Here is a 22,917-nt window from a genome sequence, read left to right as displayed (position 1 = left end):
AATATTTTATTTGGAAATAAAGGTGCATTTTTTTCAGTTTTGCGTCCATCCCTAATTACAAGCCCATAGTTTATAAAGTAACAGTGTTGTACCCTCCTGATATAAATATTTAAAAAGTTCAGTCCCTAAGGTAACTATTTATGTATTTTTTTTATTGTACATTTTTTAATTTTTTTTTAATTACAAAAAAAAAAAAATTGGGAGTGTGGGAGGTAATGAGTTAATTTTTTGTGTAAAAGTAATTCATTTGTATGGGAAAAATGCTTAGGGTGTAGTTTTACTATTTGGCCACAAGATGGCCACAGTAACTTTTTGTTTTAATGCGACCTCCAAGCGTCCTTCCGGAAGCTTGGAGGAAGTACTTGGAGGCTGGGTAAGATCACAATGATCGCACTGCCCATTGGAGAGCAGCGGATCATTGCCAGGCTTAGATCAACGAACGGGAATGGATTTTCCCGTTCATTGATCTCCGGGCGAGCGGGCGGCGGCGTGTTTACTAGCGGCGGGCGGCGTGTTTATGAGCGGGAGCGCGGGCAGCAGCGGGATTGCGCAAAGTACGGATTTCTCCGTCCCTGGGGGTTAAAGGATGGAAAAAGGGACGGAGAAATTCGTATGCGTGGGGGTAAAGTGGTTAAATTGTGTTCCTAATACAATGTATGGAGATAATGGCTTCAATTCATCAAAGGGTGTTCGATAACAAAATCCCAGTCCTTAAAATACCGCATTCAGTATTTTACACTTCACTGTGCTAATTCATCAATATTTTCACATGTGTGGTAGAGGTTTGTTAAGTTACCGAAGTACTACGGCTTCAGTTCATCAAAGGCTGTTAGATAACAGCAGAGTGGTGCAGAGCAGCTTGGAATGTCTCTGTGTTGTTACAAGCTGATAACAATAGAAGGCATCCAGACATCCCTTTACATGTAAACGTGTTATATTTACTGTTACTTATACTGCCTCTGCTGCTCTGAATCTGTCCATCAGTGTTTCTTAACTCTTTACTTATTTGCCACAACGTAGATAAACTTCCTGGAGACATTACAAATGCCATGCTTGGTGATTTCACCACTTGCATCTTTGCATATTCAAACAGGGACTCAAAGGGTTAAACCACCGAAGGACATCTGGGGATATCTTTTGTCCCGTTTTCTCTGCTCACTGCCTGGGGGGTCTGGAAGCTTGTGTGGAGAAGCCTGTGTGACCTATCAGCACCTATCAGCGGCACTTGCAGGAGAAAAGGGGCTGTTTCTATTGGCTGCCTGCTCCTGTTAATCATGAAAACATTCACACAGAAGGCTTTCGAAGCCTGTAACGACAGGGGAGAGCTGGAGATAAACACCGAATGTGCTAGCGAATGTGGTAACCTTGATGAATTAACATTTACTGACATTTGCTGACATGTGTTGAGCACAAGTCGGTAATTTATCTCATTGCTCTGTCATTTCAGCTTCTCATTCGGTAACAGCTTTGATGAATTAACATTTTCTTAAGTACTCCGTTAACTCAGCTGTTTTCAGCATTACCGAATGCGGTAATGCTTGATGAATTGAAGCCAATGTTTTATTTGGAAATAAAGTTGCATTTTTCAGTTCAGTGATTTTTGTTACCAAATTTCTAATACTAATTACAAGTAATATACCCTGATTTGTAAGTGTTTTATTTTGGTAACTATAGGGTAGGGGTGTAAGGGATAAAAATATAATAAAAAAATAATTATTTGTGTAAATATAAAGTGTGTTAGTAGAATTATATGTGTGTGTGTTTGGGTGTAATTAACTTTTTGACCACAAGATGGCACTACACTTAACTTCCGAGCACGGTAAACAGTACTCGAAAGTAGTTAGTGTATTTGTTTATGTGAATGAAATGCCAGCATCAGCGCGATGCCAGCTTTTCATTCATCACAGGCACATCGATCGGGATGGGAGCAAGCTGTTCCCGATCACCTTATCGGCGGAAATGAACGGCGGTGATCTGGAGGTAAACAACGCGGGTACATGTATTTACGATCCCGGTCGTGAATCGTTGTGTAGGAGGGGGCGGTACAGACACAATCGGCGGTCAGGTCAGGATGCTGTATTTATTAGTATTTAAAGGGAACCTTAAAAAAAAGAGTTTAACTTACCTGGGACTACCATACCCCTACAGAACCATGTGCCTGCGCTGTCACAAAACCATCCTCTGGTCCCCCGCAGCTGCTGAGTTTCGTTTTCGGTGACTCGATCACGCACGTACCCGATCACACTCCCATCATCGGGGTCGTCCTGCGTATGCACAGGGCGCTCCTGGCGATGAGAGCGTGATCGAAGAGGGCTGCGCAGGCACAGTGGCCATCAACTGTCCCAATTGCCAAAAACAAAAATCAGCAGTTGCAGGACCCGGAGGATTGTTCTGTGACACAGGCATAAGACGGCTGCAGGGGGTTGGTAGAAGCACATAGGTAAGTTAAACTCTTTAAAATGAGAGGTTTATAGAGGCTGCCCTATTATTTTTTTTTTCCTTTGAAACAATACCAGTTGCCCACAGTCCTGCTTCTCATTCTGGCATCAGTAGTGTCTTAATCACACATCTGAAACAAGAATGTTGTCAGATTTGTGTCAGAAACATCTGATCTACATGCTTGTTCACGGTCTATGGCTAAAATGCAGAGGATCGGCAGGACTGTCGGGCAACTGGAATTGTTTAAAATTAAATATATATGTCAGCTTCCATATCCATCTCACTTCAGGTGTCTTTTAACCACTTGAGAAGAATGGACTTAGCTCCTACATCCTGAAAGGCTGTTGCTAGGGACGCCATGACGTTGGAGCTACGTCCACCACTTAATCGGGCGCCATGATTTTTCGCGTGCATGCACGCATACGTGCACGCGCATGCCCGCCACACTATTGATCGGGGCAAGGGACCAGGTGGTCTCTCTACCCGATCGGTGCCCCCTGAAGACACAATGATTGCTGTTAAAGCAATGTAACAGCAATCCTAGTAAACCGCCGCATCAGGAAGTAATTACTTCCTGTAAATGCACGTGCGCGGGCACGTGACCCCAGACCTGCACCACTCATTGGCCAAAGGGATCATGTGATCCCTTGATCATTGTGGCTGCAGTGATTGGTCCATGGTATTATGTGATCCCTTGGCCAATCAGTGTGCTGCAAGCCCTCAATGAACACTGCGAGAGACAGTGTTCATTGATAACAAAAAAAAAGTAGTAAAACATCTTTTTTTCAAAATAAAAAAATAAAAAAAAACGTTTCAAAAATAATAATAAAAAAAAGTGTTCATGTCCCCAAGGCAATGACTAATGCTGATCATGAGACCCCTGAACCAATCAGTGTGCCTGAAGGTCCGTACCCCTGATGCAATGTTTGCAGTGACTTTTTTTGCGACTCGCAACTTTTTTATAATGAATGATTGTAATATCGTTTAACAAAAATTAGTTAAACGATGTTTAGCAATGTGTGGCATTTGCGACCGTCATGACGGATCACTGAGCGACTGATCGCTGAAATCCCTGCTGTAATAATTTTATCACAATTAAACAATTGTTTGCTCCTTTGTTACCAGGGTAGTGAAGATGGATTGTTTAACGATTGCTGTTTGCCGCTGATCCCCGATTCATCTTCACATCGGTAGTTAGCTTAGCTTTGAATGATGACTGAATGTAAGCAATGTTAAAGAGAACCAGAGATGAAGCACCCTCTTGTATTTTACCTTATAAATCAGTGGGAACATGACAGTAAACACCTAATCTGCCCTTTGTTTCATTGTTCTCTGTGTAATCTGACTGTTATCACGTCTGATAAGAATCCCCGACTGAGAAGTCAGGCTGCTCCGTCTAGCTTTGCTACAGAAAGATTATAGCTAAGTCTGTCTTCTGTGGTGTTATTTCAAGCCCAAGCCTGCCCCCTTGTGGCTTTGCTATAATGACTCAGCAATAATCATTCCCAGCAAAGCCAGATTTAATTGCTCAGTCTGGGATTCTTGTGACTGCTGTTAACAGACACTTTTAGCAGTGAGGAGGAAACAGAGAGCATGGTAAGTGTTTTCTCTAATGTTCTTACTGATATAAATGGTAAAATACACAAGGGTGCTTCCTCTCTGGTTCCCTTTAAGTAAATAGTAAAGATTTGTTAAAAACACATGTGATTTTGCACACATTTGGACGCAGTACACGCTGATAAATTTGGGTGCCGCCATGTGTTAAGCATAAACAGGACATATCTATAATCCCACCGTGAGAAAAAATTTGCGCAAAAATGACGGTAATGGGCATAAAATAATGGTAATAGAATATCGTTGATTTTACCGATATTCTATTATCCACTATAGTAGAATATCGATAACAGATATTCTACTATCACCCACTGTACCCTAACTCTCACCTGAACCCTCCGCTAACTATGCCTTACCCTAACCACCCCTCAATTAGTGCTAACCCTAAAGGTGCATACACATGCACTACTGTAACGAACGACGGGTCCGTCAGAACCGCCCACTGGGCGGGCGTTCTGCCGACAGTAGAGCATGTGTACAGAGCGGATCGTTCAGAAACAGCCTTATCAGTCTGCCGACAGACTGTACACACGCTCTACTGTCGGCAGAACGCCCGCCCAGCGGGAGAGTCTGACGGACCCGTCGTTTGCTACAGTAGTGTGCGTGTACGCACCTTTACCATCCACCACCTATTCTTAACAGTAACCAGTCCCTATCTAAAAGAACTGCAAAAAAGTCAGACACACCTTGAGAATAATGGATTGCTGTTCATCCAGTTTGTTATCAAATTACCTATATGTGACCTCTTTTTAATCATAATGAGTTGTAGAATAAAGTTTGATAGCTTGGGCCAATGTTGCATAAAAATAGATAGGGACAAACTCAATCCATCATGAAAAAAATATATAATTTTCTAAACTATGATCCAACTTGAAAAAGTTTCAGCTCCCCCCAAAAAAATGGCTTGCCAAAAAACAAATAGGCGCACCTTGAGAATAATGGATTGCTGTGCATCCAGTTTATCATATGATGTATATGTGACCTCATTTCAATAATGAGTTGTAGAATACATTTTAATGTGTCTTATAGCTTGACCCCTATCACATAAAAAATAGGTAGTGACAAACTCAATCCATTATGAGAAAAAAATATAATTTTTAAAGTTCTGATCAAACTAGGGAAAGTTTCAGCAAAATTACATGAGTCAGTAACTTAAACACCCACTTTTGAATAGCTCTGGTTGTTCGCTTTCCATAATGGTGACATTTGTGGCCTTTTCCTGCTGTCAAGACTCTTCTTGGACTATGCAAACAAAGTATGGCGCTAAAATACTTTGAGGGAAAAATTGCCCTGTATGAAGCCACAAGGACACTTTGTTGTTAATGGCATGATAGATGCCCAGTAGTGATGGCTCGAACCTCCGATTTTGGGTTCGCAAACCTCGAACGCGAACTTCCACAAAAGTTAGCGTTCGCACTAACCATTTGAACCGCAATAGACTTTAATGGTCAGGCGAACTTGAAAAACTACAAACACTGTTTCTGGCCACAAAAGTGATGGAAAAGATGTTTCAAGGGGTCTAACACCTGGAGGGGGGCATGGAGGAGTGGGATACACGCCAAGGGTAGAAATCACATTGCATTCCTAAATTGGAGGCATAAAGTGCTTGAAAACCTCTTGTATATCGTGTATATACATGGATCAGCAGGTAGTGTAAGTAGTGTACTGCTTCACACTGACAGACAAAACTCACTGTGTAACGCACCGCAAACGGCTGTTTGTGTAGTGATGGCCGTGCTGGACTGGTGCGCACGATGGCGAGAGTGCAGGTGATGGCGGTTTTCAAGCCCATATGGTCGGGCTGAGGTAGCTGACAGAACAACAGAGACTGTTCAGCTGATCGAATTTAGTCTGTCCACAATGAAGCAATGACCTTATTATCTTGGGTGTGCCCCCCAACACACTCCTATACGTCATTGCTTCATTGTGATACGCAAGCCCCTTCACCGCGGCAAGGTAACGATCACGAAGGGGAATTGACACATGTACATGCCTTTGTTTTGTTGTTGCAGCCAGAAAAATTAGGCAGGCACGCACCAGAAAAATTATTATTCTTTTTGTTAGCGGCCTTAAAAATTCAGGAATCCACCTGGCGTCCTGGACCATGTTGGTGGTGGCAGAGAGGGCAGTCAAGCGGCCTACACGCAGAGATGCTGTGTGGGGACCGACTTAGTTTTGGGGCAGGCAGCAGCGGCCAGCAGGCAGAGATTCTGCGTGGGGACTGACTTAGTCTTCGGGCAGGCAGTCACATGGCCTGCAGGCAGAGATGGTGTATGTAAGGACTGACTTAGTCTTCGGGCAGGCAGTAGCCCCCCGGGATCCATGCCTTATTCATTTTGATAAAGGTGAGGTACTGAACACTTTTTTGACGTAGGCGACTTCTGTTCTCACTGACAATGCCTCCAGCTGCGCTGAAGGTCCTTTCTGACAGGACGCTTGAGGCAGGGCAAGACAGACGTTGGATGACAAATTGTGACAGCTCTGGCCACAGGTCAAGCCTGCGCACCCAGTAGTCCAGGGGTTCATCGCTGCTCAGAGTGTCTATATCCGCACTTAAGGCCAGGTAGTCGGCTACCTGCCGGTCGAGGCGTTGGTGGAGGGTGGATCCGGAAGGGCTAAGGCGAGGCTTTGGACTAAAGAATGTCCGCATGTTCGAATCACCATGAGATCGCTAGAGCGTCCTGTCCTTGCCTGCATGGACATGGGAGGAGGAGGAAAATTACTGGCAGTGGCACCTTTATTCCGTTGTGCTGTGACATCACCCTTAAACGCACTGTAAAGTATATTTGCCAGCTTGTTGTGCAAGTGCTGCATCGTTTCTGCCTTCTGTAAATTTGGTAACATCTTCGCCACTTTGTGCTTATACCGAGGGTCTGGTAGCGTTGCCACCCAGTACAGGTGTTATACTCACCAAGCTTCCGTCAGGCCTGTTGCTAATCGGGCTTCTGCTCGCGCACGTGCGCGTAGGAAAGGTGGCCATTTGACCTATCTGTACCAGGGTGTAACGCCGTACGGCGTGACGCGTACGTATTCTCGCGCACGCGCATCTCTGCCCGTATCTACGCGTGCGCGGGACATTGCGGACAATATTACGCATGCGCAATATAATAGTGTTGCATGTACGCATGCGCGTAGTAAGACGTACCGCTGTACGCATGCGCGATGGCTGTCTGTTTGTGCAGCTTGTGGTACCTGTTACTCTGCTCGTCTGATTACTGATTGACTTCCTGTTACCGAACCTTGGCTTATCCTGACTACGATTGAACTCCGCCTGTCCTGACTCCTTGGCTTGTTATCCGTATTGCTTGAACTCTGCCGGCCTCGACCTCTGCTTGTTACCCGCTTCTGACTGAACTCCACCTGCCCTGATCCCGGACCATCTGACTACTCTTCTGCCTGCCGATTCTGTACCTCGCACTGGTTACTTGCTCTACAACGCAGTATCATCTGTTCTCCGAGTCACTGTTGAATCTTCTTAAGCGCAACCTGGTGGGCACTAGGCAGCGAAGTTCCACTACCCCCTCCTGGGGTTGTGGTCCTGCTTCCCCCTCAAGGGGTCGTGGGTGAAGACCCTTGGTCACTTAGACTCTGTGCTTAGAAGGTTCTGCTCTCAGTGGCAAGGTCAACAGCCTCCAGTAACCGCAACAACAGGTCAGTCCCCTTGAGTTTTTTTATACGGGGGTCCTTCAACAGGCTGGACAGCATGAAAGACCCCATCTGCCCAAAGTCGAATGCCGACCTACTATCCATCTCCTCTTGCTCTTCCTCAGTGATGTCAGGTAAGTTCTCCTCCCCCCAGCCATGAACAATACCATGGGAAAGGTGAGCAGCACATGCCCTTCTGAGGAAGCCAGAAGCCAGCGAAACTGTCGGGAGCACTTCCCACCTGCATGGCCGCTCCGACCTCTGCACTGCAGCCAGAACGGGACCTATAAAAGGACTCTGCCACCAGAGACATGCAAGTCGCCCTATTTCGCCGATGGGGTGACCGCTGCTTGGGCCCGTGATCGCTGGCTCAGCACCAACCCTGCACTACCTTGCATTACCTTGTACTGTCTGGGATCTAGAGACTCAGAGACTGTCAGCACTCGGCTACACTCTGCTACTATGCATCTGGATATGGTGAGATGACGTCATTTTGCCTGACTGAGGCTTATCTGGCCCTTACAGTGATGTGGTGAGATCGTGCTGAGTTATAGTATATACAGCGGCGATGGCCGCACAATTCTCTCTGCTTTAATAATGCTCACTAACTGTGCTCTTGCTTTACAACTTCACTAAAGTGCTATATTGCATGGCTCATTTGCTGATCTACATGCTTGCTGCATAAGTTTGCTGCCAGTGGACTGGCCTAAGTCCTTGGTTTTGGACTGACTTCTATTTACATTGCATCCATCCTCTGTGCCCCTTGACACTTTAAGGATTGTTAGATATGCCTTATCCCAGTTTTATTCCATATATGGCCATTGTGTGCATGGTGTTGGTGTGCATGTGACAGATGGTTGTAGCGGGGTGGCTATCCCATGTATTTTTAATGCATCTACTGTATGTCTTTTGGATTAATACAATTTGTTATGGATTTTTTAAGTTTAAAATTGTTGAGTACATTAATATTGTGCAAATAATTTAAGATAATTTAATTGGACACGTATGTTACACTGCCCCTTTGCCATTTCCGAACAAATTTGTATTGAGCAGCACAAGCCCCCTGCGATGCCTGCTGTGGTTGTTCTTCCACCTCCTCCTCAAAGCCACCTTCCTCCTCTGACTCCTCTTCCCCAGACGACTCCTCCTTCTCCCCCCTCCTCTGTGGTGCCGCAGGTATTGACGATGCCGCAGGTGATGTTTCCAACAACTCTTCCTCCTCTTCCTGTTCACGCTCCTCTACAGCTTGATCCACCACTCTATGCACAGCACACTCCAGGAAGAAAGCATATGGGATCAAGTCGCTGATTGCGCCTTCACTGCGACTCAACAAGTTTGTCACCTCCTCAAACGGACGCATGAGCCTGCAGACATTACGCATGAGTGTCCAGTACTTCGGCCAGAAAATGCCCAGCTCCCCAGAGCATGACCTTTAAGTGTAGCTGTACAGATAGTCGTTGACTGCATTCTCCTGTTGTAGCAGGCGGTCAAACATGAGGAGTGTTGAATTCCAGCGAGTCCGGCTATCACAAATCAAGCGCCTCACTGGCAAGTTGTTTCTATGCTGAATATCGACAAAGCGCGCCATGGCCGTGTAGGAATGCCTGAAATGCACACACACCTTCCTGGACTACTTCAGGAGCTCCTGTAAGCCTGGATACTTACACACAAATCGTTGGATTATTAGATTCAGGACATGTGCCAACTTTCCCAAACTCAAAGCCAAAATGAGATTGCTGCCGTTGTCACACACCACGTTGCCGATCTCCACTTGGTGCGGGGTCAGCCACTGATCCACCTGTTTGTTCAGCCAGGAGAGCTGCTCCAGTGTGACTCTCGGCTTTGAGCCAAGACATGTCCAAGATGGCGTGACACCGTCGTACCTGGCATGCAGCATAGGCCCTAGGGAGCTGGGGGTGTGTAGTTGGATAGGAGATCGCAGCACCAGTAGAGTAGCACTGCCACTCAGCCGATGAGGAGGACGACGACAGCGAAGAGGATGTAGCAGGAGGAGAAGGAGAGGAGGTGGCAGCAGGCCTGCCTGCAAGCCGTGGAGGTGTCACAACTAGGTCCACTGCACAACCACGTACTCCCTGCTTGCCAGCAGTCACCAGGTTGACCCAATGTGCTGTATAAGTAACATACCTGCTCTGACCGTGCTTTGCAGACCAGGCATCAGTGGTTGATGGACCCTTGGCCCAATACCAGAGATGACACCACTTGCCTTTCAACATCACGGTACAGTTTGGGTATCGCCTTTTTAGAAAATTAATTGTGGCCTGATATCTTCCACTGCAGTGTCCCAATCGCCACAAATTTTCGGAAGGCCTCAGAGTCCACCAGCTGGTATGGTAACAGCTTGCAAGCTAACAGTTCTGCCAAGCCAGCTGTCAGATGCCAGGCAAGGGGGTGACTGGCAGACATTGACTTCTTCTGCTCAAATATTTTCTTAACAGACACCTGGCTGCTGTGGGCAGAGGAGCAGGAACCACTCAAGGTGAGAGGCGGAGTGGAGGAGGGTGGCTGTGAAGGTGCAAGGGATAAAGCTGCTGAAGATGCTGCACCTGAAGGAGGAAGAGAAGGCGGAGGGTGGCTTTTTGTTTGTATGCTGCTTTTCCTCAGGGGGTCATCCCATTGCCGTTTGTGCTTTTTCATCATGTGCCTTCGTAAGGCAGTTGTCCCTACGCAGGTCTTAGTCTTTCCACAACTCAATTTTTGGTGGCATAGAGTACAGATGGCATCTCTGTCATCTGAGGCAGACACACAAAAAAATGTCCACACCGCTAAGCCCTGGGATGATGGCACTGTGGTGGTGGCGGCAGCAGCTGACCTTGAAGGGCATGTTGGCTGGCTGTCCATAGGTGGCGATACATGCCATCGGACACTGCCACGAGCTGTTTCTGATAACGAGCTCCCCCTGCTTCTTTCAGCAACTCGTCTCCTCCTACTCCTCTCTGACTCCCACTCTGAACTGTCCCCCTGTACATGTTGTCTATTGGGAACCCATGTGACATTCATGGTAGTATCATCATCATAATAATCCTCCACAGCTTCGCTTGTATCAGACACCTCCAAAACTGTACCAACAACAGGTACTTCATCATACTCACACCTTAGGTCCATACTGACGCCTAACTCAGACATATAAGGTAGTGTAACAAGTTTAGCGCCGTCATCTTGTAACACTAATGGCTGTGAATCAGTTAATTCCCTACCAAATAGCTTCTACAAACTGTCAAATGGAATGGATGTGGTGCTAGTAGTAGCAGTGATGGCTGCCAGCTGAGTGTTAAGTGGGGTTCCAGAATCAGAGCAGGAGGAGGAAGATATGTCACGGTTCCGTGCGGAAGCTGAGGTGTTCTGTATTAAATAGTCAACTACGTCCTGACAATCTTGGGAGTTGACGGCACGTGCCTTCTGAATACTGTACTTTGGTCGAGGGCCGCACAAAATCATGTCAGCACGACCCCGAACAGACCTGCCAGGTGCCCTGCCCCTGGCTCTGCCTCTGCCTGTTGTTTTGTCCATATTGGGGGGGGGGGGGTGAAATGCAGTGACTGCTGGTATAATACAATGTGCAGTCACAGAGATGCAGTGAGAGGTATGCACTGACTGCTGGTATAATACAATGTGCAGTCACACAGATGCAGTGAAAGGTATGCAGTGACTGGTGGTATAATACAATGTGCAGTCACACAGATGCAGTGAAAGGTATGCACTGACTGCTGGTATAATACAATGTGCAGTCACAGAGATGCAGTGAAAGGTATGCACTGACTGCTGGTATAATACAATGTGCAGTCACAGAGATGCAGTTAAAGGTACTGACTGCTAGTATAATACAATGTGCTGTCACACAGATGCAGTGAAAGTTATGCAGTGACTGGTGGTGTAATACAATGTGCAGTCACACAGGTGCAGTAAAAAGGTATGCACTGACTGGTATATAAAACAGTGTGCAGTGAAAGGTATTGTCAGAATTTTAGCAGTTTATTTATGCAAGAAAAGCTGTCGTATGTGTATGCTTTGTTTTAATGTTCTATGCAAAATTTCATTGTAAAGTTGGTGTACGTCTTTAAAATATTGCTCTGGGAAAACTCAGCATATTCCAGACAGTGAAACTCATAATTATTAGAATATATATATATATATATATATATATATATATATATATATATATATATATATATATATATTGCTCAGTTATTACACATAGATATTAATAAGTGAAAAGGTATGCACTGAATGTGCTGGGCCTGGCACAGTATAGCATTTAGCAAGGGCCAGCTGCGACACACAGGACTGTATATGCAGTGTCAGTGGGCCACACACACAAAACACATCACAAGAATATTAGCTCTCAAAAGAGCTTTTTTTGTGGTGCTTTTTAGCAATAAATATCAGAAAGGAGCAAACTAACAAGACCTAACTAAGCTTTTCCTATCTCTCCAGCAATGCCTCTCCCTTATCTCTCACTACAGGCAGCAGACAGAGTGAGAACATGGCCGACGCTGCTGCCTTTTATAAGGGGGGTGGGGGTGGGCTCCAGGAGGTAGTGCAGCCTGATTGGCTGCCATGTGTCTGCTGACTGTGATGTAGAGGGTCAACGTTTAGCCCAATGATGTAGTATAAGGGGCGGGTCGAACTCGCTATATGTTTGGGTTTCAACGCAAACCTGCGTTGTTCACGCGGACTAGTTCGCCACCTAACCATTCTGGCCATCTCTAATGCCCAGATAGTTATCAGATTACATATATGGGGTATCCTTTTAACCCTGTCAAGTTATAGAATAGATTTTAGGTTTTTTTTTGGATGAGGCCTGTGTCTTGTGAATTACGTTTAGTAACAAATTGAATCAAAAGCAATATTTCGGTCAAGCTCTCTCCTGTAGCATGTTCTGTCGGTCGCAGTGGAACTGCAACTGAGCAGTTTTGACTTATTTGCTTGTATTTGGTTGCGCATTCGCAATAAGTCTCATTGTCATTTGCAATCACTCTGCAGCTCAGGATGCTGTCATGACTCCTCCGATTGCTTGCTGCAGCCAGATAGCCCTGGATTTCCTACATGCATGTTGTTGCATAATATTGCATGTATCTGTTATGAGAGTCCTTCAGCTAGCAGCTTGTCATCAAGCTGGCTCAGGATTGAGTAATTACCATTCAGCTGTGTAGGAATTTGCATGCCTGCATTTATTGACTGATGTCGACATAAAAGTCTGCCTCCGCCCTACATAGCGTACAGCTCCCTGAGTTGTTGCTGGGTCATTCATGTGAATTGTATATTGCATTATTTAATCTTGTTTCTTGCTTGGACGTTTGCTGTATCTGCGGGGATACAGTGAAGTCCTTATGATCCTGATAGCTTGGATTCTGCCATCACCACTTTGGTGACTGGTAGTATTCCTTCTTGCCTTGTTCCTGAGGACGTAACTAAAGCAGCGGTTGCCATTAGTTACGCTCCTACCTGTTAGTCTTGTCTATGTCAGTGTGAATGTTTGCCTAGATTGGCAAAGCATTCCGTCTGTCTGTCTGTTTGTCTTGTTAATTGTTATTACTTGTGCTTTAGCTAGTTTCTTGATAAATATATATGCAGATCTGCGATATATATTTATCCATTAGTTGAGCCGTTTGTTATTTTTCTGAATCAACGTGTATGACCTTAGCCTGTTACCGACTCCAATTCCGCCTAGTTCATTGTTTACTTCCAAATAATATATTATTATCCCTATACATTGAACTAGGGACATAATTTAAATGTTGGGATTGCCAGGACAAATGGGCAAATAAAATGTGTGGGTTTTATGTACGGTAGTGTTGTTTATTTTAAAACCATAGTGGATGGAAATGGAGAAATAGTTTATTTTTTCATTTTTTTCCCTCTTTTTTTTTTTTTAAATGCATTGAAAATAAAGTAGTTAATGTACTAAAAACAAATACCACCCCCAAAAAGCCTAATTGGTGTCGAAAAAAACAAGATATAGTTCATTTAGATGTGATGAGCAGTGATACACTTATTGGCGAATGAATGGGAGGAGTGCTGAAATGTGAAAATTGCTCAGATGCATAAGGTGAAAAAACACTGAAGGCTAAAGTGGTTACGGTAAATTCAGTTAAGGTTCCCTTTCAGTGAGCGTTATCTAATGAAAAAAAACAAACCGTAAATTCTGACTTCATAAATGTTTTTTTTTTTCTTTTATATACTGTATTCAATATTAGCTCCAAATAAAACCATGCTAGATATGTCAGGAGGCTCTGCTTACAAAGCTGAGACTTGCACAACTTTAATCCAATGTGATGGTACCCTTATGTTTTTTTCTGCATTGTGCCTGGCTCAGGGAACTATTTTTTCCTTTTCTGTCTCTGCCAAATGACTCACAATCCAAACAGGAAAAAGGCTTCAGTCATGTGAGGGGAGATTACAATACCGGGAAGAGTTACAACAGAGGTTAATATACTGGTGTTGCTTTTAGACTTCAAGGAACTGAATACTCACAGAATTAATACAAATTCCTTGCTTTAATGCTGAGGCTGCCTAGCTTTTTTATTGTAAACAGACCTTTGTGCTCAAGCCTTTAAATTTAACAACTGCTTAGTTATTTTGATATCGTCTAACAAAATAAAAGTGTGTTAATAATTACCTCCAGTGTTCATCATATTTTCAAAGTTGGATGGCATTCACTTGTAGATGACAATGCATCAACAACGTGATTTTTTGCTAAAATAGCTTTTAAGTCTTTATTACACATTATTGTTGTGCCTAAGGAATTGTGTTTTTTAAATGCATTCACATGCTCTTACTTGTGGGCATTAACGAATAAGAACAAATTTCACTAGTTGTATAAGGAATTCTTTCAAGTGAGCATTTCTACTTTTTTGCTGATTCCTCTGAATTTTGAGGTTGCATCTGCGGTCGCGATCCTCTAAAGCAGCAATCTTCATTTTCATTTTTTTCTTTTTCTAACTGAGCATGCTCAATAGCTTCCACTAATTTGTTATGTTCTGTGATAAGAAGTGAAATCTGTGCTTCGTTGTCAGCTGCTTTTGTCACCTAAGGTGCTGACAGCTTGTTATGTAGAATTTGTAATCTCCAGCAGGCTCTTAGTGAGAGAGGACTGAAAGGACAGAAACACGTCTTTCAAATATGATTGAGAGATGTTTTGCTCTTTGGCTGGTAAGTTAGAGAAGTCTGACGCAGGGTTTGCGTTTGTTAGGTCTATGGCGCAGGGTTGGCCTACCTTGTGAGCTGAGTGTGGAGTCTCTGAGAGCCTTGCTTTTTATTTTACCAGGCTTCTGCAGGTTGGCGAAGGGGTCTCCTGGTCTGAATCTTCGGAGTCAAAGGCTTTTTCAGATGCTTTGTGTCCCGGGGGATTCGCAGGCTGGAGCATGGGAGATGGCAGGGATGAGTCGGCGCCATCTTTGATTGCACGCAGAGACCTATCCTGTCTCTGTGAGAACATTTCAGGGATCTTTTGAGGTTTAGGGGGACCTTTTTTGCATTTATTGGACGCCTCCAATTCCATCTCCTCCTCCCCTGTGTGCGGATTAAGATCGCCGCTGTCTGGCATGCTTCGGGCCGCTTTGATGAGAGCTGCAATGCAGAGCTCCGGGATCAAGCGTCCACCATCAGTGCGCGCCAGCCATGCCCCCGAATAAGAACATATTAAAAACTTCATTAAATCAATCATCAATAAAGCCCTTGCCATGTGTTATGGCCTTGTGAAACTGAATTCTGCAGTATTTTCTAGTACACTGGCCTCAATTCACTAAGGGCTGGCCCTTAACAAAATTAGCTTTTTGGATAATGCCGCATGTGGTAATTTTTTACTTTTTTCAAGATTCTGTAACTTTTTTACCCCCGCATGCGGAAGTCTGTCAGTAAATTACCGATACTAGTCAAAAAAAAAAATCTGTACCAGTGTGGTATCCATGCTGGTCTCCCTTCACCATAACCAATCGGCGAAGTGCAGCCCCTCCCAGCCACCGAGGAATGATTTGCGAAATCTCAATCCAGGTATGCAGGAGTGATACAGAGGAGAACCGAACAGCATGTCAGCCCAAGGGCTGCAAGAGGACAATCTGGCAGGTAATGAGTCCGGGGTACTGGTGGAACTGCTTGGGGAGGGGCTGGTGATGGTAGAGCAGGAGGATGTTGACATGCAGCCTGTGGGCTTCCGAGCCACGCTTAATGGGCTGCTGTTTGGCTGTGGGATGAAAACATCATTACATTCTTTGCTTGTTTTCTGGTGGCCTGCCCAGCAGTGCATTAGTACCAATGGAGTGAGTAGTAGGATGGGGGTGGCTTCTCCTATTGGCTGTCTCCTTTGTTTGTCCACCTTACTGAATGGCTATTTATTAGTTACTGACCACTCCAGGCTGAAAGTAAAATACAGACTATCTCACTTGTTTGCCACAAGCTCTAATCTTAGTGAATTGACATTAATTGCAGTATTTACCATACATGTTGGTATTTTTATGTTTCCATGCGCTTGCAGCTTTCGTGAATTGACGTTAGCCAAGCTGTCTTCTGTTTTACTGAATGCAGAAATGCTTTGTGACTTGAAGCTTTGTGCTGCAGAGTTTGTGCTCTTTTTTTCCCCCAAGTTATTCATTGACCGAGCAGTCTGCAGTTTTTTCTCTCCCCTAATACAGCAGCAGACATTCACTGATCAGGCATAAGGAAACTTAAATGATGTTGTTATAATGCATTAACATTTAATTCCCCCCCCCCCCCCCCATTTCCATAAGGCACACAATGCTGTATGCAATTATCAGAGAGTGTATCTACCAGAGGCACAGTGTGTTGCAAGAGAACAAGTCTTTACAACAGAAAGCGGATACTGCGCCTGCACTGGAGCCGGGGAGGTAAATATTTACGTGCCCGCTGTTTGGAGGGGCACAGCGAGACCGCCGTGGGACACAGGAAGTCTTGATTGTATGCGGAGTCTTCCCCCTACGGAGGTGAGTACCTCCCCCCCCACCCCACCACCCGAGGGGAACTTTTTGTAGTTACAGGTTTTCTTTAAAGGATTTGTTGGGAACGTGCAGTGGCTGGACACCACAGGCCACCTTGTCTTGTGGAATTTCCATGCCTCAACATCGAGTCAGAATTCAGAGCTCTTTAAGTAGCACAATGGGGATTTATACAATATTGGATAGATGCTTTTAATGTTTTCAATGTAATGTATTTAAGTTTATATTTTTTATTTTATTTAATTAACTAAATCTTTAGATTGTGATTGGGCTAGGAAAAGTCACTGCATATCCTGCTAGGAATGAGCCAGAATTTTTGAAGTCACAAGCCTTGCTTCTCTTAGTACATCAGTGTATAGCATTCGCATCTCTCTAGTGGCATGGATCACAAACCTACAACTCCAATGTGTATATAAATGTAACATTTATGGTATTTTTCATTTCTCAAATTGTTTTCCCTTATATTGCAGGGCGTTTTGAAGAAGAGTTTATAAAGATGCGAATGGAGAGGCTACAAGCATGGATGTCTCGAATGTGTCGCCATCCTGTTGTATCAGAATCTGATCTTTTCCAGCAATTTCTTAACTTTCGGGATGAAAAAGTATGCAATTTTATTTTAATCACACTTAATAGTCTGACTTAATTTAAGGGTATTTTATTCTTACTTCTGTTGGCAATGATATTTTAACATTTAAAAAAATGCTGATTTGGTTGGGTTTTACTTGTCACTGTTTCTGATCTCCCCACAAGCCATAAAATGCATTACCACTTTTAGTCGAGATATACTTTTTGGCAGCACTTTTCTCATGAATTAGAGGTATTTCTTATTTAAAAATTGTATTTTAAGAGTAGACCATATGATAAACAAAAATATCAATTGCTGCTTTTAAAACTGAATATAATTTATTAGCTTATTTATGGATTATTGCAAAGGCCTTTAATGTTATCCTATATAATAAATTGCAAGTGTCTCTGCGTCCCATGTCCCTGTGTGTGTGTGTCTCTGCTTCCAGACCTGACAGTTTGCTGTCTGGGAACCTCATTGCATTGTGCGAAATAACAGCTTTTTCCAACTGTTAAGCAAGCAACATCTCCCTGTGTGCATATTCTTTTTGACAGCGATGGTGGAAGGGCAATTGGAATGCGTCTTTGCACGCATTGCGGGGGAGGGTGGGTTAGGGGGGCTAGCGGCCGTGGCCTAGCGCCCGTTTTTTAACGGGCGGGGATTTTTACTAGTCTTTAATAAGACAGTCAGTCATTCTGCTGAGTGTAGAAGAGTAGTTTTATAAACTATTACACCTTCAGTCTGTTGGAAGTGAATTACTGCTGATTTCTTCTTTGCTGTAACATGATTCTGAAATCTACTTTAACTCTAGTCATGCCATGTCATGCCATGTGAAAAAGTAGTTATTCTAAAGTTAAGCCACATAAACCTCAAATGCATAACTTATGTAAAGACACTCAAGATCATTTGTGTCACCATTTATGGCACTTGAATATTATTAATAAGTATAATTTATTTGTATAGAATCAAAATATTATGCATTATGTATAGGCTGATAAAATGGTAAAACCCACTACATGTGGTTCTGAGATTTGCTTAAAGGATCACTATTGCACAAAAAATACAAACATATAAAATGATGATTTGGTAAAGAGTAAAATTAACTATTAATTACCCTTTTACTCTGTTGCTGTCACTTAAAGAAGATAATGGAAATCGGTCAGGTCTGACAGGTTTTGGACTATTCCATCTCTTCATGGGGGATTGCTCAATCCAACTGCCAAAATAGTGTGCAATCGAGTAGGGAGGCTGGTTGACGACTTTGTATAGAACCTTTCCTGGGACTACTTTTGTAAATACAGGTAGTCACCGGTTAACAAACGAGATAGGGACTGTAGGTTTGTTCTTAACCTGAATCTGTTATTAAGTTGGAACATTGTTCAATCTCTTTCCCCTGTACCTCCTCTGTGCCCCCCCTGTGCCTCCAGTGTCCCCCTCTGTGTCACCTCTGCCCTCTGTACATGCTTTTACAATTTTAAAAGCCATTTTTTCTTTGAATTTTTTAAAATCCATTTTCTCAAAAACTACAAGTCTAATTTAAAAAACAAACATTCTTTTACTTGTTCCCATGGAACCACAGAATACATGCGGTTTGTAATGGCAGGTCGTTCGTCAGTCAGGTGTTTGTTAGTCGGGGACTACCTGTAATGAAAGTGATATTGAGAACCCATCATGAGAAGATAGACTAGTCCAAAATCTGTCAGATCTGCCAGCTTTTTACTGCTTACTGTACGTTACAGCAACATAGGAAAAAAGTAGCTTATAGTGCATTTTACTCTGAAAGAAATGCACGTTTTATATGTATGAATTTTACATTTCATACATTTTTATGGCAGTGGTCCTTTAACCAGTTCAGCCTTCACTCGTTTTCACTTTATGCATCCGAGCAAGGTTCACCTCCCATTCATTAGCCTATAACTTTATCACTACTTATCACAATGAACTGATCTATATCTTGTTTTTTCCGCCACCAATTAGGCTTTCTTTGGGGGGTACATTTTGCTAAGAGGTACCTTACTGTAAATGCATTTTAACAGTAAGAATAAGAAAAAAAATGAGACAATTCATTATTTGTCAGTTTTCGGCCATTATAGTTTTAAAATAAAACATGCCTCCATAATTAAAACCCACGTATTGTATTTGCCCATATGTCACGGTTATTTCACCGTTTAAATTATGTCCCTATCACAATGTATCGCAACAATATTTTATTTGGAAATAAAAGAGCATTTTTTTCTGTTTTGCATCCATCACTATTTACAAGCTTATAAAAAAAAATAGAGAGAAATATTTCATCTTTACATAGATATTTAAAAAGTTTAGACCCTTAGGTAAATATTTATGTGTTGTTTTTTTTTTATAGTAATGTTTTTTTGTTTTTTTTTATTAAACATTTTATGTGGGTATTTTTGGGAGGGTGGGATATAAATAGTTTTATTTGGGGAAATATTTGTGTATTGTAATGTTTTTTTCCATTTACTTGTAGTTTTACTTTTTGGCCACAAGATGGCAATCTCGATTTTGTTTACATGACGTCACTCTAAGCGTACAATGTACGCTTAGAGGGACAGAGCTTCAGAAAAAGCGTAGCTTCCGAGAGAAGCTGTCGCTTTTTCAGCGGGGGAGAGGAATCTGTGATCGGGCACCATAGCCCGATACATTGATTCCTGGGCTACCGAATCCGCGATCGGCCGCGGGAGCGCGCGGACGCGCACGTGGCATCCTGGACGTAGATACTACGTCCTGGAGGCATAAATGGTTAATGAATGGATGTTTCATTCACTGGTTGTGATGTTTATAGTAGATAAGCAAACACTTATTATGCATTGCTATAAGATTTTATTTTTTTAATTGGGTTCCTCTATTTTGTCTTCAATGTTGCCACTCTACTGCTGCTGGAAGGCTTGTTTTTTATGTATTATATAAATTCATTTTTTGTTTAACCTCTTGAGGACCATGGTGTTAAACCCCCCTAGTGACCAGGCTAATTTCAGTTTAATTGGCCACTGCAGCTTTAAGACCAAGCTGCAGGGCCGTACAACTCTGCACACAAGTGATCCCCCCCTTTTCTCCCCACCAAAAGAGCTCTCTGTTGGTGGGGTCTGATTGCTTCCCCCATGTTTATTTTTTTTTTTTAATAAACACTGTTTTGTTTTTGTTTTTTTTAAACTGTTTCTTTAAAATCTATCCCTCCCTCCCTCCCTCCAGCCAGCCAATTATGGCGATCGGCTGTCATAGGCTTCTGCCTATGAGAGCCGATCGCTCTCTTGCCCCCCAGAGGGACAGCCGTGTGACACAGAACAGCGCTGCTGCTGATCGTAGCGCTGTACATGTAGTCTCTGAAGGCGGAGCTCAGCTCCGCCCACCAAGCAGGAGATGCGCGCGCACCTTGTGCGCGATCTCCTGCAAACTGCTGCCCCAGGACTTTACGCCAATCGGCGTTAGCTGGTCCTGGGGCTGCTGCCGCGGCCACGCCCATTGGCGTGACACGGTCGGCAAGCGGTTAAGAGCAACCGCCTGGTTGCAAAATTAAAAACATGGACAGGAAACAGTGCACATTTAGCAACCCTATAAAATACAAAATACTATATACTGTATCACTGCGATTAAAGTGACTTTTTTAATAATAAATCTTTAGGCTAAAAGTTGTGGGTGAGCTTATCCGTTGGCGTGATATTAATGCGTTGTCTGCTGTACTATTCAATTAAATACATATTTAAAAATTGATCTATCTACTTTATGAAGTAGCAGTAGAGTATTACATGGTATCATCCTGATTCAAAACTTCTTACTTTCTGAATGTAAGACAACACTTTCCTTCTATTTAAACATTTTTAATTATTATTTTTCTTGGACGCCTCTGGTTGTTTTGTTTCAAGTATAACTTTTAACTGACAAAAAACAGTGCACACAAATGCAAAAGGAAAATCAAATACAGTCCAAATGGGGTGATTGATAGGTGTATTATCAAAATAAAGTTTTTCTATATATATATATATACATATATATATATATATATATATATATACATATATATATATATATATATATATATATATATATATATATATATATATATATATATATATATTTATTTTCAGCACTATTGCTCAACTTTAAGCTGTACAGTTCAAATATGTTCTTCACATCAGTCTTCCCCTTCAGTTTGGGACTCACCAAACGTTGCAGCTGTTCAGGCCCCATCAGTGCATCTGGGGTATAGACCACCCCAATGCCTCCTCGGCAGCCAGCTTCACCTCCTTGTTCTCTTGCCTCCAAGCAGCAACAATGTCTCCTCTGTGCTTCCTCTGACATCCCCACTCTAACCTGGATGAACCTGGATATCCCTTCAAGTTTAATCACTCCTATATGAAGGGGGGGGGGGGGGGTGGTGTTAGAATTGTATTGTTACGCCAAAATTCAGGAAGGGTGGACCAGCGCGGAGTGGAAAGATCAGGAGCTCAGTTTTGTCTAGGTTAATCATTTCAGCCCACAGGGATTTTTCACCTTATGCATCAGAGCAATTTTCACCTCCCATTCATTCGCCAATCACTTTATCACTAATTATCACAATTTATTGATCTATATCTTGTTTTTTCTGCCACTGATTAGGCTTTCTTTGGGTGGTACATTTTGATAAGAATTATTTTTTTATAAATTTTTAACAGGATTAATAAGAAAAAAATGGAAAAAAATTCATTATTTCTCAGTTTTCGTCGATTATAGCTTTAAAATAATCCACGCTACCATAATTAAAACCTAAGTATTTTATTTGCCCGTTTGTCTCGGTTATGACACCATTTAAATTTTGTACCTATCACAAATGTATGGTGCCAATATTTTATTTAAAAAAAAAAAAGATGCATTTTTTCCGTTTTTACTATTTACAAGCCTATATATAAAAAATGTTCGTAGTATACCCCCTTCAAATGCATATTTAAAAAGTTCAGACCCTTAGGTAACTATTTATGTTTGGGTTTTTTTTTTAATTGTAATTTTTTTTTTCCATTAAAAATTTTATTTGGGTAATATTTTGGTGTGGGAAATAAACAGTTATTTTTAATGTTATTATATGTGTAAATTGTAATGTAAACAAATATGTAGATGTAGTTTTACTATTTGGCCACAAGATGGCCACCTTAAGTTTTTTTCTTTCTCCTTGTGCTTCTCGCTATCCGGAAGCACAAGGGGGATGCGGAAAATTTTATTTGCAGAAAGACTGAAGCCTCTAGTAAGAGGGCTTCGGTTTTTCTGCTGGGGACACGGATCGGTGATCGGGAACCATGTTCCCGTTCACTGATCCCAGGGCTACCGGGGAACAGCACGGGGGCACGCCCGCGATAACGCGCGGGAGCACGCTGAAGAGCGGCACCATAGCAGAGCAGCCGCCTGGACGTGAGCATCATGTCCGGGCGGCTGAAATGGTTAACGGGAACCAAGCGCCCCTTTTATTCTTGGTTTCTGATAGCTATAGGAGCTACCATATTCCCCCTTCCACTTCTAGCTGCACATTATTTATCAAGGGGAATGAGTGAAGATAGCATCTGTGACTTATTTAAAGCATGGTGTCCTATGTCCCCACTCCCCCTGCCGATGAAAGCTTTTCTTTGCTCTTATGCTAATGTGTGCAATAATTACATCAGTCCTTAACTGCCTGAAATTTCAGCGTTCGGGCAGGCAATGGAA

At 43.0% G+C, this 22,917-nt stretch overlaps 1 protein-coding gene across 2 annotated transcripts in view; it reads left to right on the top strand.

Moving 5' to 3' along the window:
• Positions 1-22,917, top strand: part of SNX9 (sorting nexin 9) — a 240,724-nt gene that overhangs the window by 161,066 nt on the left and 56,741 nt on the right. For both annotated transcript variants that reach the window (XM_068231862.1, XM_068231861.1), the window contains exon 10: positions 17,138-17,268. In XM_068231862.1, the coding sequence (XP_068087963.1) occupies positions 17,138-17,268 (131 nt within the window). The remainder of the gene's footprint in view (positions 1-17,137; positions 17,269-22,917) is intronic.

This window comes from Hyperolius riggenbachi, chromosome 4, assembly GCF_040937935.1.
Source record: "Hyperolius riggenbachi isolate aHypRig1 chromosome 4, aHypRig1.pri, whole genome shotgun sequence".
In the NCBI taxonomy this organism is placed as follows: Eukaryota; Metazoa; Chordata; class Amphibia; order Anura; family Hyperoliidae; genus Hyperolius; species Hyperolius riggenbachi.
This window is presented reverse-complemented; position numbering and strand designations above follow the sequence as displayed.